Source organism: Lithobates pipiens, unplaced genomic scaffold (genome assembly GCF_037356315.1).
Source record: "Lithobates pipiens isolate NorthernLeopardFrog02 unplaced genomic scaffold, aLitPip1_a1.2 Scaffold_27, whole genome shotgun sequence".
NCBI classification, from domain to species: Eukaryota; Metazoa; Chordata; class Amphibia; order Anura; family Ranidae; genus Lithobates; species Lithobates pipiens.
In genome coordinates, this window is record NW_027507788.1 from 65,822,336 (window position 1) to 65,849,131 (window position 26,796).

General features: G+C 43.0%; 1 protein-coding gene across 34 annotated transcripts in view; it reads right to left on the reverse strand.

Annotated features, from left to right (window-relative positions):
• Window positions 1-26,796, reverse strand: part of LOC143933905 (uncharacterized) — a 259,725-nt gene that overhangs the window by 143,579 nt on the left and 89,350 nt on the right. For 25 of the 34 annotated variants that reach the window (XM_077457035.1, XM_077457039.1, XM_077457040.1 and 22 more), the window contains 10 exons: window positions 18,005-18,106; window positions 16,848-16,949; window positions 13,591-13,698; window positions 13,179-13,280; window positions 11,160-11,288; window positions 8,877-9,005; window positions 7,998-8,081; window positions 7,093-7,245; window positions 1,869-2,387; window positions 671-758 (listed from right to left, as the gene is read on the reverse strand). In XM_077457035.1, the coding sequence (XP_077313161.1) occupies window positions 671-758; window positions 1,869-2,387; window positions 7,093-7,245; window positions 7,998-8,081; window positions 8,877-9,005; window positions 11,160-11,288; window positions 13,179-13,280; window positions 13,591-13,698; window positions 16,848-16,949; window positions 18,005-18,106 (1,516 nt within the window). The remainder of the gene's footprint in view (window positions 1-670; window positions 759-1,868; window positions 2,388-7,092; window positions 7,246-7,997; window positions 8,082-8,876; window positions 9,006-11,159; window positions 11,289-13,178; window positions 13,281-13,590; window positions 13,699-16,847; window positions 16,950-18,004; window positions 18,107-26,796) is intronic. The other 9 variants (XM_077457026.1, XM_077457025.1, XM_077457024.1 and 6 more) reach the window with 9 other exon arrangements.

Genomic DNA, 26,796 nt, shown 5'->3' on the forward strand with positions numbered 1-26,796 from the left:
ATACATTAGAATTCCCCTGTTAGTGACAATGCTTCTTCCACCATACAGGTCTTACCCAGAGGCTTCCCAGATTCCTATGGCACCAGCATCACATGCAGCTTTATGTGTAAATGTAGTAGCTTGGACATATTATATAAGCTAGGACTGTAGTCAACTAGCAGGTTTCGTTAAGGAAAATATGCTCACATTCAGCTGCTTCTAACAGTGATTGGTGCCTTAGCAGCCTATCACCAGGCCCAAACTTTGCTACATGGTAAACATTTTGGGGTTATGGAGATGCAAAGTTCAGAATGTTGGCCTTTACCAGGGGACTTTGGTTTAGCTTTGAGAAGGTGGGCTGTTCCAACACAGTTATGACATGGTACCTGATGTGCCTGCTATGTAATTGCTGGTTGTTTTGTCCGCTACAAGCTTACTTTGCCCTCTAATCACTGTGAAAATGTGGAATAGATTTTCTCAAGGACTAAATATGGCAGCTCAGCAGACTCCACAGACTGTTTAAAAAAAGATCAGGCTGCATTCCTAAATGCACAAAATACAGTATAATTGGATCTACTGGATCTACCAGGAGGTGTCTGCTGGCATGCATGAAGCGCTTTCCCATCGCAAAATTACAAGTCACCTCTTCCAGTCAATCAGCAAAGATATGTGTAAAAAACATTTGTCCTACCATGTGACACAATCAAGTTCCACAGTTGCTCCATCAGCCACAATATCTTTGTTAAAGGTACAAGACTCTCCTGAATGCTTTGGCGGTGCTGTAAAATAAGGATAAAATATGATACATACATTTAATAATTGATTAAACAATGAGCCAATCAGGAATAGTTAATTCCAAACAAAGTGTTCATAATAGTGTTTAAACACTGTGCCAAGGGCATCTTGTCATACCCATGAAGGAAATAAAGGACAAATCGGAAGGCAGAATTTTAAGGCTGCCATTGTAATCTCACTGTATTCCTTAAAGGTCCACCTTCCAATTTGTCTTTTTTTCTAATACATTTTGGATGTGGTGCTACACGTTGCATGTTGTGTCTCCTTAAAATACTTTGCACAAAATGTATATCTATCATAACTCTCAAAACAAAAGCAACATTTTTCATTAGACTCCTGCACTATATACACTATATTTTAAATTGCATAAGCCTGCGCTACATACACTATATTGTACATTACTTATTCCTGTGCTATAAACACTATATTGTACTTAACATTCTGTATACATGACCAACGTGTTCATTGGCTTAACAGTTGCTGGTAGTTAACCAGTTCCTGGTTAATTCTACTCTAGTGAAGTTCTATTGTAAGGTAGGCTCAGATGGAGTGTTATCTCTCTGTTTATTTCCAGTGTACACAAAATCTTATGTAATGGCAGTGTTTTATTTTTTACTAAATTATTGTGTTGAAGTGTATACATGTCTGTGAGACTCTTACTTGTGGCACAGAAACCTATGCTTATTTTTAGGTATAAGAAGGCTTTTGTTTCATTTAACCACGCTCCTTCCCTCCCACTGTTAATGCAATTTGGCCACACCCTCCATTCGCTGCTGCACACTGCGTGCACCACATTGCTACGCTACTTTCATTTCCCAAAGGAACCACAGGTCCTTTACAATCCTAGCAACACTTTTGGTGCAGTGAAAACCATGCCCACTCTTCATCACTGCACACTAAACACATCACAATTTTTTTTAAAGTTAGCAATGGGGCCCAGCTTATAATTTTGCTCACAGGCCCACTGATTTCATAAAATGCCCCTGGACCAACCATTATATTTTATATGTTATATGAGAAATAACATTTACTATTAAATAACAATTTTTATTATTTTTGCTTTTATTAAAACCTCAAAGCAAAGTGCCTTTTACCTGGTGAGGTAGCAGGCACTGGTTCTATAACCTCTATTGGTTTCCCTGGTAGTACAGACTCTGTGGGTTTCACTGGTTCCTCAGGTACCACAGGCTCAGTTTGCACAATCTCTATGGGTATCTCTGGTTCCTCAGGTACCACAGGCTCAGGTAGCTCTGGCACTGAGGGTTTCGCTGGTTCTTCGGGTACTACAGGCTCAGGTAGCTCTGGCACTGAGGGTTTCGCTGGTTCTGCGGGTACTACAGGCTCAGGTAGCTCTGGCACTGAGGGTTTCGCTGGTTCTTCGGGTACTACAGGCTCAGGTAGCACAGCCTCAGTGGGTTTTACTGGTTCGTCAGGTAGCACAGGCTCTGTGGATTTCACTGGTTCCTCGGGTACCACAGGCTCAGGTAGCACAATCTCTGTGGGTATAACTGGTTTCCCAGGTACCGCAGTCTCGGGTAGCACCGGCACTGTGGGTTTCGCTGGTTCTTCGGGTACTACAGGCTCAGGAAGCACAGGCTCTGTGGGTTTCTTGGCTGTTGAATGTAACACAACTGGAATTAAGTATTGCAACGTATTATCAAAGTATACACGTATGCTTTCATTTTGTGAAAAATGTTACCTCATTGGATCTAAAGGAGCGTTAGTTTAAAACATTAGCAGAGTGCTGAGTCTCATTATTACACTAAAATTGCAGTTTTGCCTACAAACCCACCTTATACAAACAAAGATGTACTTTAAAATAGATACACATAGAGAATGTATATCCCGACATAGAGAAAGGAGATGAAAGGATTAAAAAATAGCCCTCACTGAGTAAGAAGCACAATAGCACCTTCCTAAAATTGAAGGTATCCGCATATCTTAAAAAAATCCCAAAATGTATGGTATATTCTTCAATTTAGGATAGGAGTGGAAAACAAAATCATTCCTTCATATCCATGGGACAATAGTTTATCCAGTGCTTTTATTTATTTATAGCAAAAATACAGCCTAACAACGTAGAACAATTAATTTCAAACTGGATAGATCTGTTTCAAACGGGTTGGTCATCAATAGTGTAGTGTGTGAAAACAATAGCTTATATTTTGAATTTTTGATGGAAGTGAGACATGCAGATAATATCTGTTTACATTTGAATATATTGTGCTACAGCTTCATTTTTTTAAATCTTTGTTTAAACTGGCCACCCAGTAGAGCATAGATTTGGCCTTTTCCTCAGTGTAGTTTAGAAATTGTACTCTGCGGTGTGCATCCATTTGATACAACAGGGCACACAATCTGAACTGTGTACATGCACTGGTTAAGAGTAATTACTATAGAAGTACAACATGCATGTGCAAGGTTCTAAAGCACAGGCACTGAAGTATATTAAGTGAGTGCTGAGCTGTTTCTTGTCTGATCCTGAGCAAGCCAACCTATGAGGTGTGATTTTTACATATGAGTAGGAGGGTTGGGGTAGCAGTTTGGTTCATAAAAAAATACACTGAGGCCGCGTACACACGTGGCGGACTGTCTGGCCAACTTAGTCCGTCAGACAATCCGATGGACAGTCCGTCATACTTTCGAATGAACGGACTTGCCCACACACGGCACTTTTTGAGCGGACTAATACGGCAGACTAAGTCCGCCATACTATCCGCCCTACTTTTGAAATGAACGGACTCGCCCACACACACGGAGGAAAGTCCGCTCATTTCGAGCGCGTCTGCAGGTAGGCGGGGCCCGCTAAGGAGACGTCGCTGGCCCCGCCGCCTGGTATGGACTTAAAGGGGAACCCCAACGCCGAAAAAAATCGGCGTGGGGGTCCCCCCAAAGTCCACAACAGACCCTTGTCCGAGCACGCTACCCGGCCGGCCAGGAAAGGGGGGCAAGCGAGCGCCCCCCCCCCCCCCCCTCCTGAGCCGTACCAGGCCGCGTGCCCTCAACATGAGGGGCGCCTTGGGGAAGAGGGGGCCGCACGGCCCCCCCACCCCAAGGCACCTTGTCCCCATGTCGATGAGGACAAGGGCCTCTTCCGGACAACCCTGGCCGTTGGTTGTCGGGGTCTGCGGGCAGGGGGCTTATCGGAATCCGGGAGCCCCCTTTAATAAGGGGACCCCCGGATACCGGCCCCCCACCCTATGTGAATGAGTATGGGGTACAATGTACCCCTACCCATTCACCTGTAAAATAAAAGTACCAAAAAAAACACAACACACGAGATAAAATATTTTATTGCACAGCTCCGGGGGTCTTCCGTCTTCGGGGGTCTTCTCGCCGGACTCCTCCGCTATCTTCTTGTAGCTCTTTTGCTAGCGGAGGAGTCCGGCTTTCTTCCTCGCCGCCGGCCTCTTCTCCCGACTTCGGGGGTCTTGTCCCCCTCTTCAGTTCTTCTGCCGGGCCACCGCGTCTTCTTATAGCTCTTTTGCAGGCGGTGGCCCGGTCTTCTGTCGCCGCCGTCGCCGCCGCCTTCCGTTCTTCTTCTTCTTCTTCTTCTTCCTCTTCTTCTTCTCCAGGAGATGTTGCCTCGACGATCTCTCCGGCCACAATGCCAGGGCCACGCTGCGCGGCCACTTATATAGGGACAAGGGGCGGTGTCACATGGCTTTATGTCACATGGGTTGGTCACATGGTGACCCCACCCCCTTACGATGTCATAGTCCCCATGTGACATCAACCCATGTGACCAACCCATGTGACATAAAGCCATGTGACACCGCCCCATTGTCCCTATATAAGTGGCAGCGGAGCGCGTCCCTGGCATTCCGGCCGGAGAGATCGCCGAGTCAACATCTCCTGGAGAAGAAGAAGAAGAAGAAGAAGAACGGAAGGCGGGGGCGGCGGCGACAGAAGACCGGGCCACCGCCTGTAAAAGAGCTATAAGAAGGCGCGGTGGCCCGGCAGAAGAACCGAAGAGGGGGACAAGACCCCCGAAGTCGGGAGAAGAGGCCGGCGGCGAGGAAGAAAGCCGGACTCCTCCGCTAGCAAAAGAGCTACAAGAAGATAGCGGAGGAGTCCGGCGAGAAGACCCCTGAAGACGGAAGACCCCCGGAGCTGTGCAATAAAGTATTTTATCTCGTGTGTTGTGTTTTTTTTGTACTTTTATTTCACAGGTGAATGGGTAGGGGTACATTGTACCCCATACTCATTCACATAGGGTGGGGGGCCGGTATCCGGGGGCCCCCTTATTAAAGGGGGCTCCCGGATTCCGATAAGCCCCCCACCCGCAGACCCCAACAACCAACGGCCAGGGTTGTCGGGAAGAGGCCCTTGTCCTCATCAACATGGGGACAAGGTGCTTTGGGGTGGGGGAGCCGCGTGGCCTCCCTTCCCCAAGGCACCCCCCCATGTTGAGGGCACGCGGCCTGGTACGGCTCAGGAGGGGGGGCGCTCGCTCGCCCCCCTTTCCTGGCCGGCCGGGTAGCATGCTCGGACAAGGGTCTGTTGTGGAATTGGGGGGAACCCCCACGCCGATTTTTTTCGGCGTGGGGGTTCCCCTTTAAGTCCATACCAGGGGGCGGGGTCAGCGACGTCTCCGTCGCGGGCCCCGCCTACCTGGATACCCGCTCGAAATGAGCGGACTTTTCTCCGGGTGGGAAAAGTCCGCTCATTTCAAAAGTAGGGCGGACTGGCACACACACGGGCGGATTGTCCGCCGAAATATGAGTCCAGCGGAAAGACTTAGTCCGCCAGACTGTCCGCTGAAAAAGTCCGCTGAAGCCCACACACGAGCGGACTGTCCGCTGAAATGTGTTTCAGCGGACTAAGTTGGACAGACAGTCCGCCCGTGTGTACGCGGCCTAACACTTTAAGGTTGCTGTTGACCTTTTTCTAGAAGTGCCTGGTAACTGGCTATGATACCAATTTAATACTTATTCTAGATCAGAGTGTAAGGAAACATCAAGTCATTAGATTAGAATGACAGACTGTGTAACTAGAATATTGATAAGGCTAGATCAGCAGTCAGAGCTCCCATTTAAATGTTACCCCAGGTTATCTTTAAAGAAACATTAAGCACAGTGGCGTAACTAGAACCTTCAGGGCCCCGATGCAAGAAACCATGAAGGGCTCCCCTGAACCCCAGCCAGGGCCCTTCCATCCGAGTCCAGTGGTGGAACTCCAGGGCGTGGTCACAGGTATGACCTTTGTGAGCCCTGTAGTTCCACCACTGGTATCAGTAGTTTTTTTTTATTTTATTTTTTTTATTTTTAGGTGCCCCATTTGGGGACTGTCCCTAGGCAGGATGGGGTCCCCGTCCCCAGAAGAGATGAGGTCCTTTTCTCCAGGGCAGATGAAGTTACTGCCCCCAGGTGAGAAGGGGCCCCTGTCCCCAGGGGAGGTGGGGGTCCCTGTCCCCATGTGAGAAGGGGTCCCTGTCCCCAGGGGGAGATGGAGGGGGTATGTAATGGTGTGTGTAGGATGGGGTCCTCTCACTCACCATGACCAAGCTGTAGGCCGCACACTCATCCATGTTGGCCTGGGCTCCATCCAGTGTGCTGGACGGGTGATCAGCATATCTCCCAGAAAGACCTTTCATCATCTGTGTATGACGGGGGAGGAAGGGGGCTGGCAGACAAGCCTGCAGTGTCCTCTGGGGAGCCAGGCTCTCATAGGGCTGAACTGCATCTGTGTGCTTAAAGTTTGTTTACCCGGGAGAAGTATGCAGTGCAGTGTGGTCCGGACTCTGGGGGTTGGGACTCTGGCTGGGGAGAACAGACATCGGACTGAGCGGCAATGCATGGAGCAGGAGAGGGGTACTCTGAGGAGCCGGCTGAGGACACAGGTCATGCGGGGACTGCACAACTAAAGAGCAGCCAGTTCAATAGTCGAGCATGGAGCTCTGCTAATCACCCTCCACCTCCAGCCACAAATGTGCATGGTGCACTGGTACCCCTAGCTGCCTATGCTGCTGCTGGCCATATGTAGAGGGGGCTGCATGGGCCCCCTGCATCACAGGGCCTGGTTGCGGTCGCGACTGCTGCACCCCCTATAGTTACGCCCCTGATTAAGCAAGGAGCTGCAAGAGGGTGCAGGTAAAGTGAGCATATGGGGTTAGGGGATACCCTGTGCAAAGATACTGTCACTTTGCCTTACATGGGCAAGAGGACTGTCTCTGTAATCCTCCTTACAGATTACATGTATGTAACCTGTGTAAGGTAATGTAAGGATATATGCAAATACCATATTTTTATGGTTTATAGATCTGAAATATCTGACTATATTGGAACTTTATATGTCTGATTATTTATATATACTTACTCTCTACTTCTTCTTTACCCTTTGAGTTATCTTCATATAGTATGTGAGCAGTTTGAGGTATAATTATCGGCTCTATTGTGATTTCTGGGCTATTAGTTGGAACAGTGCCACTGTCCAAGTCTATGTCTTCAAGGGAGGACTTTCCAATGTCTTCTTTTAAATATAAATAACAATTAATTAAACTGTGCAACGTCATTCTTATGTTAGTCAAGTTACACTAGTTGCAATATTTTAGTAGGGCTGGCATGTATAAAACTCGTATGTATTACATTATGGTAAAGTGTACAGAATTTGTTTACTAGAATCTTTTAAGATACCCAATAGCACAGATCAAGGGTCAGTGTTTTAGTATTGGGGATTATATAATTCACATTTGGAAGGTAATGGAAATTATAACTATTGGTTGAATGAAAACTGTTGAAATATAACTGAAGGCAAAACATTTTTGTTTCATATTTAAGCGGGGAGGGATTAGAACACAAGCCAGGTATTTATTGATGTCCGTGCCCCCATTATAGAGATGTACATACACTTGGGTTTCTATTCTTCCTGCTGATCTTTCTCACTGAGAGTGAAGAGAAATCCCAAACGTTGAATGGTCACCAGAGCAGGAAGAGAGGGGAAATCTTCCATTAAGTACATTAGTTCTGGTGAGCCTGGTGACTACTAGGGATTTTCCTTACTTTGGAGAGATTTAATATCACTTACTGTTGTGGTTATGTCATAGGCATCGAAGAGAAATCTCCATGCTGGGATACAGATGGAAAACAAAATTCCTGACAGGAGTTATAACCCTGACTTTTTATTTCCAGAATGAAAAAAAAAGGTTTTACCTTCAGGTCTACTTCAATGAATTTTAAGAAAAATTTTAGAGAAGGATAAATCTTGGTCAGAAATTAACTTACGTTTCTTCTCTGCAGAGTCATGTCTTCCCTTGTGTTTTCCTTCATGCTTCCCATTATCCTCATGGCTGTCGCTGCCTTTCCCTACTTGGATTATATAAAATAGTAACACGATATTAAATATATAATATAGAAACACAAGAGATTAAGTTAGCTAAAGGTCAACACTAGCCAAACTATTTTTATCTTAGAATAAGAATAATTTAGAGCATCTGTCAACTAATGTCAGCATTTGGGAGATTTCTCCTCCTCCACTCATGTCTATTTATTGATTGTCAGACAGAACTGCAACTGAGGGGGAATTTTCCCAAAAAGGACACAAGCAGCAATTAAATATTTTTTCATTGCTCTTCGATAGGGAAAATCAGAACCTCTATCAGGATTTTATTGTTGTCTGCCTCCCCATTATTTTCTCAGACTGAAAAAGGAAGAAAATCTGTCATTTTTTGTTGTTGTCAGAAAGTTACATCTATTTAATTTTGGGTGAAATGTTGCCAGTAGCACTTGAAGTGTGTGTGGGGCATGAATCTCTCTAATGAATTCCTAAGGAACAATACAAAATTGTCAGGAGTTCCAGCCCTTTCCCAAAATATCCATTTGCCAAAATAACCAAAACTTGAATAAAATAAAAGTTTGGCTAGAGTAAGCCTATTAGTTAATTCTTATAGCATCTATGACAGTCAGTGGAAGAAATTAAAAGCAGCTGGTAGTTAGAAATTCCAGAAATTTGTTGGGAAAGCAAACACCTCCATGCATTCAGTGTAAAACATGGTCCATAATACAGTAGAGGAAAGATTATATAAACAGATTATTTATAAATCAATCTCTATAATATTTATTTTTAGATGATATTGATAATCATTCATTATAGAAAAAAAATACCTTTTTTTTCTTTTGAATTATCTTCTTCAGATGACCCTTTTTTTCCTTCTTTTATGCGAATATTGATCTTCCCTTGTTCTTCATCACTACCTTTCCCATTTCTACTTTTACCTAAAGATAGTGGATGACCTAATATATTTAGATGATTTTATGAAATTAAAGTAAAAAGATCCAAGTCTCTTTAATGAACCAATACAACTTAAAGGTTCTGTTTACACATTGCATAAATTTAACCCCAAAACTCCCTGCACATCCCCCCTCTATAACCTGTCCCAGAATGTATTTTTTTTACTTGACCTTCCTTCTGTAGTGAGAAACAGCTTTAATTATTGTTTGTGACATATTCACCAGGCTTGTAAAATATTTGAAGAGGCAGCTGCTAGGAGGTCAGTTTCTGTTGGTGCAGGCATGCCCCTAAAACTATAATCTCCAAAAGACCTTTCCTTACATAAAGTACATGGGCAGGCTTATTGGAGTCAAGGCAGCAGCATTGTTTCGTTGAGAAATGTATAAATCTAGCGAAGGAAATAGATATGTGTAGGATAGTCCAGAAGGAAGGGTTGACAACACTGCTTGGGATTCAGAAAATGATATTGGTAGCCCAAACAGGAATTTAGAAGCTCATTGCATTTCTGGCAGATCATCAATACTTTTTATGAGAGGTGAACTTTCATAGGCTCTGTCAGTATTTTATTGATGTCTGTCTCTTTGTTGTCTGTCTCCCCATTATTTTCTTCCAGTTCCTGCCCCAGTGACAGTTGTCATACAGAGTAGGAAGACATGTCCTCTGTGGGGGCATAGACAGTTAATTTAGTGGATGTAAGCCAAAAACATTAGACTTCCTCTGGAGCTTTAAGCACTGCCTGTGGCTTCATTAGAGATATTTACTCCCACTTTCTGTAATGCTGACAATTATTTCAGCACATTGGAAAAGAAAGACAATCTGCAACAGAGACACAGACAGAAATGAAAATCCAGGGTTCTAACTTTCCCCTACTCTTTTAAAGAAAAGCATGTTTATTTCAGTCTTTGTTGTTGTCAGAGAGTTACACTTATTTCTTGTTGGGTGAATTGTTGTCAGCAGGACAGGAAGTGGGGGAAATCTCTCTAATGGAGTCCTGAGGAACAATACATTTTTGGCAGGAGTCTCAGTTCTTCCCCACTCTATTCAAACTAGCAAAACGTTTTGGCATTGCATACATTTCAAAACCTGATAGAGGTTCCAATACTTTGCCAAAATAACCAAAACTTAAACAACGTAAAAGTTCGGCTAGAGCTAGGCCTCAAAATAATTTGTGACAATCAATGTAAGACATTAAAAGTAGCTGGTAGCCACAAATGGGATCACTTCTTTGTTTTTTAAACTTGCATTAGAAAAAGATGCGGAAACTTCTTGTGATAGCAAACACCTCCATGCATACAGTGTAAACATGGTCCATAATAAAGTAGAGGAAAAGCTTTGCAAACAGATTATTTATAAATTTGTCCCCACAATATACATTTTAAGATGAAATTGATAAACATTCATTGTAGAAAAAAATTACCCTTATTTTCTTTTGAATTATCTTCTTCGAATGACCCTTCCTTCCCTCCTTTTATGTGAATATTGATCTTTCCTTGCTCTTCATCACTACCTTTCCCATTTCCACTTTTACCTCCAGATTGTGAATGACCAAATATATTTAGAAGATATTATGAAATTATAGTAGAGAGTTCAATACCTCTTCAATGAGCGAATATGTCTTAAAGGATATGTTATGATATTTCCTAAATTTAACCCCAAACTTCCTTCCTCTCTCTCCCCCCCTCTATTTGACCCTGCTTCTGTAGTGAGAAAACACTTTTTACAACATCTACATATACATACTGTTTAACTACTTATAAACAGTATATATATATATATATATATATATATATATAAAATGTTGCTCTGACATACACTTTAAGAGACCTTATAAACTGGTGACTGGGAGAGATTCATGGCCATTTATTACTTGAATTAGATAATATAGTAACACAAGAGATTACGCTATATCAAGGCCAACACTATATAAACTTGTTTTAGCCTCAAAGTAGAATAACATAGAGCATTTGTCAACTAATGTTACCATTTGGGAGATGTCTCCTAATCCTATGTCTATTTATTGGGTGTCAAACAGAACAAGAACTGAGGGCTAAAACAGACACAAGCAATAATAATGTTTTAGATTCATTTTATAAAGGGAAACCCGTATAACTTCAGTCAGTATTTTATTGTTGTAATTTACCCCATTATTTCCTTACCTTTATTTTCTTCTGAATTATCTTCTTTGACTGACCCTTTCTTTCCTCTTTTAATGTGGATATTTAGCTTTCCTTTCTCTTCGTCACTACCGTGCCCATTTCCACTTTTACCTCCAGATTGTGGATGACCTAATATATTTAGAAGATATTATGAAATTATACTAAAGAGTTCAACGCCTCTTCAATGAGCACATAAGATTAAAAGGCTATGTTCATATATAGCCTAAATTTAACCCCAAACCCCTTTCCTCTCCTCTCTATAGCACGTCCCAGAATATTTTTTTTATTTGACCCGGCTTCTGTAGTGAGAAAAAGCTTGTATTACTCTTTGAGACATAATCGCCAGATTTGTAAAATATTTGCAAAGGCAGCTGCTAGGATGTCAGTTTCTGCTGGCTCACCCATGCCCCTAGAACTACAACTTCCAATAGCCCCTTCCTTACAAACAATACATGGGCTGGCTTATGGGAGTCTAGGCAGCAGCATTGTTTTACTGAGAAGGCAGTCAATGTATACATCTATAGTAAGGAAACAGATATGTGTGGGATAGTCCACAAGACAGGGTTGGCAATACTACTTAGGATTTGAGTTCAGCAAATGAACTGTATTGGTGGCCCAAACAGGAAGTTAAAAGCTTATTGCATTTCTGGTAGATCAACAGTTTTTTCATGTTGTCTTTGTGTTGGGTTTTGAAGGAATATGGCCTGGGGAAAATGTGCATGAGATGTACAACTCACAGCATTTATTGTACATATACATACTCTCTCTCTCTCTCTCTCTCTGCTGACATACATTTCAAGAGATCTTATAAACTGGTGATTGGGAGAGATTCATGACCATTTCTTACTTGAATTTGATAAAATATTAACACAAGAGATTAAGATAAATCAAGGTCAACACTTTATAAACTTGTTTTAGATTCGAATTAGAATAATACAGAGCATCTGTCAACTAATGTCTTTAGTCCGTGGGAAGGTTATAGAGCTTACAAGCTATGGTATATATATATAAATTCTTGAGGCCCTAAAATACCAGAACAGTAAAAATGCCCCCCAAATGATACATAGACAGTTCAAGTTATTTACTAAGAGGCATGGCAAGTTTTTTGAAGCTATCATTTTTTTTGTCACAATTTTTGGGAAATTCAGAAATTAAATACAATTTTTTTTTCCACAATTTTCTTTTCTTGTTTACATACATTCACCATCAGCTTTCTCAAACTTCAGCCTTGGAGAAACCAGATTTGGCATAACGTGTCAGGTGGACGCTGACAGCATGACGATGGGCAGGAACCAATTGCCCTTTTGTTTGTAAGGATTGCTGGTATTGTATATATTTTATATATATATATATATATATATATATATATATATATATATATATATATATATATATGGATTTATGTGAGTGTACAGCTGGATGTTTTTATTAGAATAACAAGTTTTTCAGCAGACGTATGCACTATTAGCTTCTACTTTTTATCCTGTATGAATATCTTATATGAATCTCTTTGCTTTGGGATGTGAAGACTGTTAGAATAGCACTGTGAATCTATGAAACCTATGAGTCTGACAAACATATATGACCTCCCTTTTGTTTGAGGGGTCCACTGGATAACGTGAGCATATGCCCTTAAGGGGCTTTGGTGACAGGCCTGTTGGTGTTTGGTTTTTGAAGGTTTATGAAGATATGTTTATCTATATGTGATGGAATTGGAAATTTTATGGACTTTTGCATTTGATGAGACGGTTAATGTACAGGCACATTTATAAATTAATATATTTTTGCACATATTTATATTTATATTTTTTTAATTTTTGATATAGAGGATTTATGAATATGTTCATATATTAGTCACATCACTTTATATATATATATATATATATATATATATATATATATATACACGCACGCACGTGTGTGTTTGCGCTTTGGGGTGCATGCTCTAATGCAATAGGCTGTGTACATCTATGGATTTAATACTGATGAACAGTGGCAGCTTCCTTAGCTTGTACATACCCTTATCCTCTTCAGACGAATCCTTGCTTCCTCCTTGAATGTTAATGCCCACCTTTCCTTGCTTCTCATGCCTACCACGTCCAAAGCCCAGATTAAAGTGTCCTGTGCAAAATAATTAAGGTTTAAAGTAATAACTCTGAAATGTATATTTTTTTACCTAACTGTGAATGTGATTTATTTTAGTAGATGAAATTACAGGTTAGCAAACAGTAAAATTGTCTGGTACACAAAACAATAGACTAAATCTATTTTGTTTCACTATAACATCAACTGGGTAAAGATGAATGACCACAACCTATATAGTACACTGTAGACATGCAGTGCTAGGTAGGTCTAATACTGATATGAATAGAATAAAAAGGTTTAAATGCTGGCAGACAACAATGATTTATACAGTATAAGTTCTAAATACCTTTATCTTCATAGGATGATTGATTGATTCTTCCCTGGATGTCCACTTTTCCTTTACCCTCTTGACTGCCAAACCCAAGGCCAAAACTACCAGCCAGCTTGAAATTATCTATATAAATTAAATATTGCTCAAACTGAAATGTCTATTTTCAAAAGGCTGTTTTACATAAAAAGTAATTGTGAATATATTTTAATAAAACATTTCTAAAGCATAGAACTGTCTTTTTTTTTTTTTTAAAGAGTTGCAGTATGGCTGTAGTAAGGCCACACTCCTGCTGTATACTTATACCCGAAAGCCTTGTAGATTTAAATTATATATAGTATATTAAACAAACCCAACAAGGCGATTCTTAAACCACTTTTTAAGTCCTAGGCCCCCTCCTTCCTATACGCTTCTTGAGTCCCATAACTTTATTTTTCATTTAGAATGAAAAATAAAGTCTCAGTTTCATACTTTACACTTATAGACTTTTATAGTATAATCCAATATATTATACATTCTTCTTAGATCAGATCAAGCACTCACGTACACCTGTAAAATGAAAGATCGATTATAATAATCAATAAGCAATAATTCAATCATGCAGCAAGGAAACATAGGGCAGAGCTAAGTCCACTCTGGTCTAGTTACCAGTAGATGAGAGACTGACAGGAAGTGCAGTATCTTTACAGGCAGGATATTCAGGCACTTCCACTTCAAGCACAATGTGAATATACAGTAAATTATTGCACTCTGCCACAGTAGAGCACTTTGTAGCAGGATTACAAGCCCAGGAACTAATACATTCAGCTCCCAGGCTTATTGTTGGAACATAGCTGTCATAACTGCATTGCTAGATACGATACCTTTAGAAATAGCAGTGGAGCAAATAACCTCTAACCCAGCAACATTTTAATTGGCATCTGTGACTCATGTGCTTACTTGTGTGTGTGTGTGTGTGTATATATATAAATATATATATATATATATATATATATATATATATATATATATATATATATATATATACATATATATATATACATACACACACACACACACACAGTATCACACACAAAAGTAAATACACCCCTCACATTTTTGTTAAAATTTTATTTTATCTTTTCATGTGACAACACTGAAGAAATGACACTTTGCTACAATGTAAAGTGAAGAGTGCACAGCTTGTATAAGGGCGTAAACTTGCTAAACCTCAAACTCAACACACAGCCATTAATGTCTAATCTGCTGGCAACAAAAGTGAGTATTCCTCTAAGTGAAATTTCCAAATTGGAACCAATTAGCCATTTTCCCTCCCTGGTGTCATGTGACTTATTAATGTTACAAGGTCTCATGTGTGACTGGGGAGCAGGTGTGTTAAATTTGGTGTTATTGCTCTCACTCTCTTATACTGGTCACTGGAAGTTCAACATGGCACCTCATGGCAAATATATGAAAAAAGAATTGTTGCTCTACATAAAGATGGCCTAGGCTATAACAAGATTGCCAAGACCCTAAAATTTAGCTGCAACACAGTGGCCAAAACCATACAGTGATTTAACAGGACAGGTTGCACTCAGAACAGGCCTCGCCATAGTCGACCAAAGAAGTTGAGTGCATGTACTCAGCATCATATCCAGAGGTTGTCTTCGGGAAATAGACGTATGAGTGCTGCTAGCATTGCTGCAGAGGTTGAAGAGGTGGGGGGACAGCCTGTCAGTGCACAGACCATACGCTGCACACTGCATCAAATTGGTCTGCTTGGCTGTCATCCCAGAAGGAAGCCTCTTCTAAAGATGATGCAAAAGAAAGCACACACACAGTTTGCTGAAGACAAGTAGACTAAGGACATGGATTACTGGAACCATGCCCTGTAGTTTGATGAGACCAAGATAAACTTATTTGGTTCAGATGGTGTCAAACATGTGTGGCAGCAACCAGGTGAGTACAAAGACAAGTACGTCTTGCCTATAGTTAAGTATGGTGGTGTGAGTGTCATGGTCTGGGGCTGCATGAGTCCTGCCGGCACTGGGGAGCTAAAGTTCATTGAGGGAACCATTAATGCCAACATGTACTGTGACATACTGAAGCAGAGCATTAACCCCTCCCTTCGGAGACTGGACCGTAGGGCAATATTCCAATATGATAACAACCCCAAATACACCTCCAAGATGACCACTGCCTTGCTAAAGAAGCCGAGGGTAAAGGTGATGGGCAACCTGTGAAGCTATGGTGAACTCCATGCCCAAGAGGGTTAAGGCAGTGCTGGAAAATAATGGTGGCCACACAAAATATTGACACTTTAAGCCCAATTTAGACATTTTCACTTAGGGATGTCCTCACTTTTGTTGCCAGCAGTTTAGACATTAATGGCTGTGTGTTAAGTTAATTTGCTGTTATACATGCTGTAAATTTACTACTTGTAGCAAAGTGTAATTTCTTCAGCGTTGTCACATAAAAAGATATAATAAAATGTTTACAAAAATGTGAGGGGTGTACTCACTTTCATGACTGCTTTGGCCATGCCATAATCCACCACTGACATTGCTTTGACCTATAAAAGAAGATATTAATATTTTACTTAAACACCAATTTCAAAGATTTCTTCACTTACCAGTGAGTGAATATGGTTTGTACATAAACTTCATGTCAGTAAATAATAACATGGGTAATTCAAGGAATGAAGGAAGTATCCAAGCTTATGTTCTCTAGATATACACAAATGACCTTGGCCAAAATAAATGACTAAGCCCTTGTACACACTCGGAGAATCCGTCGATATGTGTCCTATCAGACCGTGTCGTCGGATAATCCGACTGTGTGTGGTATGCATCGGACCGATTCAGTCGGAATATCCGTCGGACCCAGTTTTCAAACATGTTGGAAATATTTCCCAACCAACTGGGCCGATCGGACATACTCCGATCATGTGTAGAGAATTTTGATCGGAGCAAGTGCCACGCATGCTCAGATCAAATTCCTACATCAAAGCTATTGGCTACTAGCCTGAATGTAGTCCCATCGTAATGAAATTACGTCATCACGTTCTTTGTCTGACCGTGTGTATGCAACAGTTTCGGAGAAGATCCGATGGACAAAATCCGACGGGTAAAATCCGACGGATTTGGTTGTGGAAATCTCCGACCGTGTGTACAGGGGCTAAATATTATATTGTACAAATGTGAACATGCAATGCTAGCCAGGTGTTCTGCAGCTTTTATAGCAAAGAAGGAATTTTATACAGATGAACAGTAGCAGCTTTCTTAGGTTCTATATACCTTTATCCTCTTCAGATGAGTCCTTGCTTCCTCCCTGAATGTTAATTCCCACCTTTCCTTGCTTCTTATGGCTACCATGTCCAAAACCTGGATTCAATTTTCCTGTACAAAATAATTCAGGTTTAAATAATTTCTTCACCTAACAGTGAATGTAACAAGAAGTTACAGCCTTGCAAACAATAAAATTGTCTGGTACACAAAACAATAGAAAAAAACATATTTTTAAAAAATATATAAAATAAACTGGGTCAAAATGAATGACCAAGACTTAAATGGTATTCTTTAAATATGTAGACACGCACTTCTAGCAAGGGTATAGCACTGATATGAATAGAAGTAGGTAATTATGAATACAAAAAAACTGGATAAGGTTATCAGTTACTGTATCTCCGCAGGTTACTGCAAGAAACAACCATAGCTGAATGTACATATATAAAGAACAGTGATATACTTCCTTTTTTTTTTTTTTTTTTATTATGCCCCATAGCCTTGTAGACTTTAAAAACATATTAGACAACGCTAACAAGATGTTTCTAAAACCACTTGAATCCCAGACCCATTTCTTTGCTATGCCCCTTTTGATCCCCAGAACTTTATTTTTCATTTAGGAGATCTCTAAATTCTTTACTTTTACACCTTTACACCCCCATTCCTTGATTCTACCCTGGATGTTTATGCCCAGCTTTTCTGTATTCTCATGACATCAAACCCGCCAGCTAGTTTGAAATGACCTGTATACATTAGGTAAGGCTTGAGCCAAAAAGTCTGATTTCAAAAAGTTTTCATAAAAGTTAATTGGGATTTAAAAATGAATGAGATTTCCTTATATTTCAGTGGGTCACTGCAATAGATGAACATCTGCTCCAGGTGGAGCAAGGTGCAGTGTATTTTCTCATTGGGGTATTTCAGAAAACTATACTGCATTTTAGGCTCTAGATGTAAAGGATGATACAGGATTTAATTTATTTGAAAACCCACTGTGAAATTCAGTTTCGATTGCATTAATGTATGTGACGTTTGTGCACAAAATGTTTTAAAAATAGACCACTACGTGTCATATTGTAGTGATGTAAACATGCAACGCTAGCTAGGGTTACTGCTACTTTAATATCAAAATGGGATTTTAACCAATAACAGCTTTCTTAAATTCTACATACCTTCATCCTCTTCAGATGAGTCCTTGCTCCCTCCTTGACTGTTACCGCCCACCTTTCCTTGCTTCTCTTGTTTACCATGTCCAAAACCCAGATTAAGTTGCCCTGTACAAAATAATTCAGGTTTAAAATAATAACACTGATTTTCATAAATTCTTATCTCAACAGTGAGTGTGATTTAGTGTAACAGATGAAGTTACAGGTTAGCAAAATAAACAGTAAAACAGTCTACTACATAAAACAATAGATGAAACATATGTGAAACAGATCTAAATATATGATAAACTAGGCCATGATAAACAACTCAAGTCTTAAATAGTGATGGACGAACGTTTCGCCCGGCGGTCGTTTCGCGGCGAATTTCCGACATTCGCGGTCCGCACGTTCGAACGCCTTTTTCCGTCGTTCGCCGCGGCGGACTTACGTGTTTAATGTATACAAGAACTTTAACCTTTGGTGACACGTTTATCATGTGATACAGGACAGCCAATTGAGACATGACAGCACATGGACACTTGTACATTCCCCCTAACCTATAAATACACCCGATCCGGTGGCCATTTTACATTCTTTCTTCTGTTACGATAGGGACAGGTTCCTGTGTGGAGTAGGGAGAGATAAACCACTAGCTATTTGGTACACAAAAGTTCTTTTCAGGACTGGTATAGGTGTTAGGTGTTGATAGGTTTGCTGTGCTGCTGATTCTTGCAGCAGCCTGAGTGTCTTTTGTTAGTTTAGAGAAAGGGAAAGGACGGTGTATGCTACAGGGACAGCCAGATTAGTCTTTCATCATCATCATCATCATCATCATCATTAGCTGTTACTATCAAGGTCCACAAAAGAGCTGTTCCAGTAACCACTAATCGTTCTCTTTTTTTGCCAATTTGTATAGGGACAGGAAGGAAGCAGTGTTGTCAGGCAGTGAGGGTAATTTTAAAGACTTGCTGTTATTATTAGTTCCACAAAGGTTCTTTTCAGGACTGGTATCAGTGGTACAGTAATAGGCTTGTACATGTATAATATTCTTTCTTCCAAATATAGAAAGGATATTATACTTGACTGCTGCCCTTCTGCTGCAGTCTGCTAAACATTCACAACTCACTTGTTCCACAAAAGTTCTTATAAGGACTGGTAACTTGGTATAGGGTGCTACGGTACATAGGCTTGAGTGCGGTACAGTCTGCTGTTCTGTAAGGACCGCTATCGGTCCACAATAGATAGGGTTGACGTGCACCACTGCTGACCGCTGCCCTATACTGCAGCAGTCCTTCAGCGGTATAGGGACTGACGTACAGTCTGCTAAACACTAATACACAACCTGCTTGGTCCACAAAAGTTCTTATAAGGACTGGTAACTTGGTATAGGGTGCTACGGTACATAGGCTTGAGTGCGGTACAGTCTGCTGTTCTGTAAGGACCGCTATCGGTCCACAATAGATAGGGTTGACGTGCACCACTGCTGACCGCTCACCTATACTGCAGCAGTCCTTCAGCGGTATAGGGACTGACGTACAGTCTGCTAAACACTAATACACAACCTGCTTGGTCCACAAAAGTTCTTATAAGGACTGGTAACTTGGTATAGGGTGCTACGGTACATAGGCTTGAGTGCGGTACAGTCTGCTGTTCTGTAAGGACCGCTATCGGTCCACAATAGATAGGGTTGACGTGCACCACTGCTGACCGCTCACCTATACTGCAGCAGTCCTTCAGCGGTATAGGGACTGACGTACAGTCTGCTAATCACTAACACACAACCTGCTTGTTCCACAAAAGTTCTTATAAGGACTGGTAACTTGGTATAGGGTGCTACGGTACATAGGCTTGAGTGCGGTACAGTCTGCTGTTCTGTAAGGACCGCTATCGGTCCACAATAGATAGGGTTGACGTGCACCACTGCTGACCGCTGCCCTATACTGCAGCAGTCCTTCAGCGGTATAGGGACTGACGTACAGTCTGCTAAACACTAATACACAACCTGCTTGGTCCACAAAAGTTCTTATAAGGACTGGTAACTTGGTATAGGGTGCTACGGTACATAGGCTTGAGTGCGGTACAGTCTGCTGTTCTGTAAGGACCGCTATCGGTCCACAATAGATAGGGTTGACGTGCACCACTGCTGACCGCTGCCCTATACTGCAGCAGTCCTTCAGCGGTATAGGGACTGACGTACAGTCTGCTAAACACTAATACACAACCTGCTTGGTCCACAAAAGTTCTTATAAGGACTGGTAACTTGGTATAGGGTGCTACGGTACATAGGCTTGAGTGCGGTACAGTCTGCTGTTCTGTAAGGACCGCTATCGGTCCACAATAGATAGGGTTGACGTGCACCACTGCTGACCGCTCACCTATACTGCAGCAGTCCTTCAGCGGTATAGGGACTGACGTACAGTCTGCTAATCACTAACACACAACCTGCTTGTTCCACAAAAGTTCTTATAAGGACTGGTAACTTGGTATAGGGTGCTACGGTACATAGGCTTGAGTGCGGTACAGTCTGCTGTTCTGTAAGGACCGCTATCGGTCCACAATAGATAGGGTTGACGTGCACCACTGCTGACCGCTGCCCTATACTGCAGCAGTCCTTCAGCGGTATAGGGACTGACGTACAGTCTGCTAAACACTAATACACAACCTGCTTGGTCCACAAAAGTTCTTATAAGGACTGGTAACTTGGTATAGGGTGCTACGGTACATAGGCTTGAGTGCGGTACAGTCTGCTGTTCTGTAAGGACCGCTATCGGTCCACAATAGATAGGGTTGACGTGCACCACTGCTGACCGCTGCCCTATACTGCAGCAGTCCTTCAGCGGTATAGGGACTGACGTACAGTCTGCTAAACACTAATACACAACCTGCTTGGTCCACAAAAGTTCTTATAAGGACTGGTAACTTGGTATAGGGTGCTACGGTACATAGGCTTGAGTGCGGTACAGTCTGCTGTTCTGTAAGGACCGCTATCGGTCCACAATAGATAGGGTTGACGTGCACCACTGCTGACCGCTGCCCTATACTGCAGCAGTCCTTCATCGGTATAGGGACTAAGAGTTTTGTCACAGGGTCATTTAAAAAATGACAGGCAGAGGAAGAGGCAGGCCCTTCCGCAGGGGTGGTAGGGGTAGGGCAGGAGCAACAGGCTTGAGCCAAAGTGGGAAGTTGCAGAAGGTGCGTTCAATTACTTTAAAGGATGCACCAGACTTGGTTGAGTGGCTCGCTCAGCCTTACTCTTCTGCACCCTCCTCATCCTCTCGATCTGCACCCTCTTCTTCACTCTCTGCTATGTGCACCCCCAAAGACACTACCACTAACAACACGACCACCACCACCACCACCACATACCTTCCGCTTGAGTCACTGGAATTATTTTCCGATCCATATCAAGAGGACATTTCTGATGCGCAGCCACTCTTGGTATTGGATCAGGAAGAGGAGGTAGCAACAAGCGCTACTCAGCAGTCTGACGCCAGTACCCAGATCAGCCCAAGGAGGAGGTTGGTCCCCGGTGTTGCTGCCTACTCCGAGATCTCTACTTATAGCGGTGGGGAAGGTGACGTTGATGATGACGTGTCTAGTGATGTCACGTGGGTGCCCACAAGAGAGGAAGAGGAGGGGAGTTCAGAGGGAGATATGGACCAGCAGATAGGGAGGAGAAGCAGCAATGACTTACATTGCACAGCAGGGACAAAGCAGACTGCAAATGTATCAGGAGCGAGTCATCGACCATGTACGGTCACATCTGGCGCTCCCAGGACACCGGCACATGGCTCCGCAGTGTGGGCTTTTTTTAACGTGTCCGCTGCTGACAATAGCGTTGCCATCTGCAATCTTTGCAGTCAACGCGTTAGTCGCGGTAAGCCCAATACTCACCTAGGGACGACCGCCTTAAGAAGGCACATGAGCAGCCATCACCGAGCCCAGTGGGAGCAACGGAACACACAAAGCCACACTGCAGGCTCTCACCGTCCAGCCTCGTCTTCTACTTCTCCTTCTCCTCTCTCCTCACAATTGTCCTCCACTCCACCTTCCATCACGCCAAGCTCACATTTTTCTGCAAAAAGGCAGGCTTCCGTGGGCCTAATGTTTGAGCGTAAAAAAATGATGACGCCGGATAACCCTCTTGCCCAACGGTTGGCGGCTGGCTTGTCAGAACTCATAGCCCGCCAACTACTGCCATATAAACTGGTGGACTCGGAGGCCTTTCGCAAATTTGTGGCCATTGGAACACCACAATGGAAGGTCCCAGGAAGGAAGTATTTCTCAGAGAAGGGCATCCCAGAGCTATATGGCCATGTTCAGCGGCAAGTGAATGTATCTCTGGCACACAGTGTCGGTGCCAAGATACATCTGACCACAGACACGTGGTCTAGCAAACACGGGCAGGGAAGGTATATCAGTTTTACTGCCCACTGGGTGAACCTTCTGACGGCCGTCAAGCATGTAACCCGTGGCACCCGTGTAGATTTGGTTTTACCGCCACGGATTGCATGCAGGCCTGACTCTTCTTCTCCTCCTCCTACTCCATCCTCCTCCCTCTCCTCCTCAGCTGCCTCCTCCTTTTCCGCTGCTAGCGTCTCTTCCACTGCACCGCCCAAGCTCCCCAGAACCTATTCCACATGCCAGGTGAGACGTTGCCATGCCGTGCTGCGTCTGTTGTGCCTGGAAGCAAAGAGCCACACTGGCCCGGCACTCCTTTCAGCTTTGCGTTCACAGGCAGATGAGTGGCTAACACCGCTCAATTTGACAGTTGGTAAAGTGGTGTGTGACAACGGTGCCAATCTGCTTAGCGCATTGAAACAGGGCAAAATCACGCACGTGCCGTGCATGGCACACGTCTTAAACTTGGTCGTGCAGCGATTCCTTGTCAAATACCCTGGGGTCCAGGACATCTTGCGTCAGGCAAGGAAAATCTCGGCCCATTTCAGAAGATCTTACACGGCCATGGCTCGCCTTGCTGACATTCAGCGGCGACACCATCTGCCGGTCAGACGTCTTATTTGCGATTGCCCGACGCGATGGAACTCAACCTTCTATATGCTTGATAGGCTGCTCCAGCAGAAACGTGCAGTTAACGTCTACCTGTATGAACTCTGCGAAAGAAACGGTTCTGGGGAGCTGGGTTTTTTTTCACCGCGCCAGTGGCTGCTCATGCGCGACACATGCAGACTTCTGCGGCCATTTGAGGAGATCACCAAACTGGTCAGTCGCAGCCATGGCGCCATCAGTGACATGGTACCTTATGCCTTCTTTCTGGAGCGTGCATTGCGTCGTGTCATTGATCAGGCTGTGGAGGAGCAGGAGCGGGAAGATGAGGAAGTCGCAATGCTGGATGAATTCCCAGGGGGGGCTACTCTATCTGAGACAAGTCAACAACAGGAGTCTGATGAGGAGTCAGAGGAGGATGGTGCCGGGGCGGATGAGCAGGAGCAAGAAGAGCATGCTTTAAACCTTTCTGGGATCCCTGTTGTGCGAGGATGGGGAGAGGAGAATGAAGAGGACGACATTATCCTGGATGATGAGCAGGAGCCAGGCCACCACACCGCTTCCACTTTAGTGCAAATGGGGGCCTTCATGCTCCAGTGTTTTAATAGGGACCCCCGTATAAAAAGCATGAGGGTCAAGGACCAGTACTGGGTGGCAACGTACTTAGACCCCCGGTACAAACACAAAATGGCGGAAATGTTACCGCCGTCGCAGAGGGCTGTCAGAATGCAGCACTTCCAGGCCTTGCTTCGAGAAATGCTGCATTCTGCTTTTGCGTGCGCTGGCAGAGGAGCAATTCCCACTCCCAGAGAAGGATTTGCGGGTACCAATCCAACAGCGCCTGCAAGAAGAGGCCGGTTTGAAGATGTGTTGGTGACTTCGGATATGAGGTCATTCTTTCAGCCGACCCATCGACAGGTGTCATCCGGATCCAGCATCAGGGAACGCCTAGACCGTCAGGTGTCCGACTACATTGGGTTAACGGCCGATGTGGACGCTCTGAGGAGTGATGAACCCCTAGACTACTGGGTGGGCAGGCTTGACCTCTGGCCAGAGCTTGCCCAATTTGCAATCGAACTGTTGGCTTGCCCCTCATCCAGTGTCCTGTCCGAAAGGACGTTCAGCGCAGCAGGGGGGATTGTGACCGATAAGCGTACTCGCCTAGCTCACCACAGTGTTAACTACCTCACATTTCTAAAAATGAATGAGGCATGGATCTCGGAGGAATTCAACACATGTGACCAGTAGACCATGTATATGTCTATAAACTATTTTTTTAATCAAGCACACAGACCTTCTTAATTCATTTGGCTCACTTCCTTGACCCAAAAAAGCACACCGTACTATATGCCCCTACCCTCCTCTTTGAAGAGGTTGAGCGGTGTCATATTTCTACTGGGGCTGCTTATGATATCCCTGTGCTGTGCTGACTTCCTCCTGGGGGTTCTTATTATGAAGGGATCACACTATCCCTGTGCTGTGCTGACTTCCTCCTGGGGGTTCTTATTATGAGGGGATCACACCATCCCTGTGCTGTGCTGACTTCCTCCTGGGGCTGCTTACGGTGCTGCTGTCAGCGCTGTATGTCACGGTGCTGCTGTCAGCGCTGTATGTCACGGTGCTGCTGTCAGCGCTGTATGTCACGGTGCTGCTGTCAGCGCTGTATGTCACGGTGCTGCTGTCAGCGCTGTATGTCACGGTGCTGCTGTCAGCGCTGTATGTCACGGTGCTGCTGTCAGCGCTGTATGTCACGGTGCTGCTGTCAGCGCTGTATGTCACGGTGCTGCTGTCAGTGCTCTGTATTACGGTGCTGCTGTCAGATGCCTCTATCACGGTGCATGTGTCATTCCGGTATGTCACGCTGCTGGTGATCATCTCCTGCACCCTCTTCTTTGCCTACCCTGGTCCCTGACCTTCCCTCTCCTCCATTGCCTTCATTAGCTCCATAGTCCTGAATTGTTAGAACAATTTCCCAAATAAAATAAAAATGCTTGTAGTTATCGATCCCAAATTCACCTCATACATGTATTATGTCATTGTCCAGATGGTGGGACTACGTTTTACCCCCTAATAATTACCACGTGGCCGCAAATTCGACATGAAGGTTTGCAAAGTTCGCCTCCCATTGAAGTCAATGGGGCCCGCGGCGAACGTTCGGTTTCGCGAACGTTTGGGTCCGTTCGCATTTCGCTTTCGCGAAACGTCCCGTCGGAAGTTCGTCCATCACTAGTCTTAAACACTATGCTTTGGACATGTAGATATGCAAGGCTAGCACAATCTAACTCTGATTTGATTATAATCAATAAGGTTTAAATTCAGACATATATCAATATCTTATATACATTTTAAAATACTTTTTTTCTTCATGTGTTGGTTTATTGAATTTACCCTGCAAGTTTTTGCCTACTTTTCCTTTATTCTCATGACTGTGAAGCCCTAAGCAAAACCACCACCCAGCTTGAAAGTACCTGTATGAATTAAATAAAGCTAAAACTGAAATGTCTAACTGCAGAAAGTTGTTTCATATAAAAGTAATTGTGATAAAAAAATGAATAGTACAGGTTATTGCAGGTCACTGAAGTGACAGAACAATAGACAGAAGATAGAAGAAAAAAGCGGAGCTGAATGGACATTTGTAAAGCAAAGCACTGTTTTTTTTTTTAACTAAAATAGATGATTTTTAAACCACAGCCCCTTTCCTTCCCTTACCCTTTCTAAATACCAAAATTGTCTTTTAATTAGTAAGTGTCTCAACTCTGTCCCTGCTGAGTAAGCAATCAATGTATACATCTATAGTAGGAAACAAATATGTGTGGGACAGTTCACAAGGCAGGGTTGACAACACTGCTTAGGATTTGAGTTCAGCAAATTAACTGTATTGGTGGCCCAAACAGGAAGTTAGATGCTTATTGCATTTCTGGTAGAGCAACAGTTTTTTTCATGTTACCCCTTTCCCCAGCCAAGTTATATCCCCCTAATAGACAAAACAAAACAAAGCAAAGGACTGTTCATTGTCTCAGAGGTGATATATGAAGGTCTGGCAGTGGGGTGATTTAGTGGATGTTAATAACTAGTGGCAACACACCGCTACATATATATATAATTTTGCTCTGACATACACTTTAAGAGGCCTTATAAACTGGTGACTGGGAGCGATTCATGGGCATTTATTACTTGAATTAGATAATATAGTAACACAAGAGATTAAGCTATGTGAAGGCCAACACTATATAAAATTGTTTTAGCTTTGAATTAGAATAATATGGAGCATTTGTCAACTAATGTCACCATTTGGGAGATTTCTCCTAATCCTATGCATGTTTATTGGGTGTCAAACAGAACAGGAACTGAGGGGAAATTCTCCCAAAACAGACACAAGCAGCAATGCAATAATGCTTTAAATGTATTTTATAAAGGGGAACCCTCAACCTCAGACAGTATTTTATTGTTGTCTGTCTCCCCATTATTTCCTCTCAATTCCTGCCCTGGTGATAGTTGTCATACAGAGCAGGAAGACTTGAGAACTATCCTCTATGGGGGCATAGACAGTATTTAGTGGATGTAAGCCAAAACATTAGACTTCCTCTGGAGTTTTTAGTACTACCTGGGGCTTCATTAGAGAGCTTTACTCCCACTTCCTGCAATGCTGACTATTGTTTCAGTACACTGGAAAAGAAGGAAAATTTGCAACAGGGACACAGACAGAAATGAAATTCTGGGGTTCTAACTTTTCCCTACTCTACTAAACAAAAGCATGTTTCTTTTGGTCGTTGTCACAGAGTTACACTTATTTCATGTGAAATGTTGTCAGT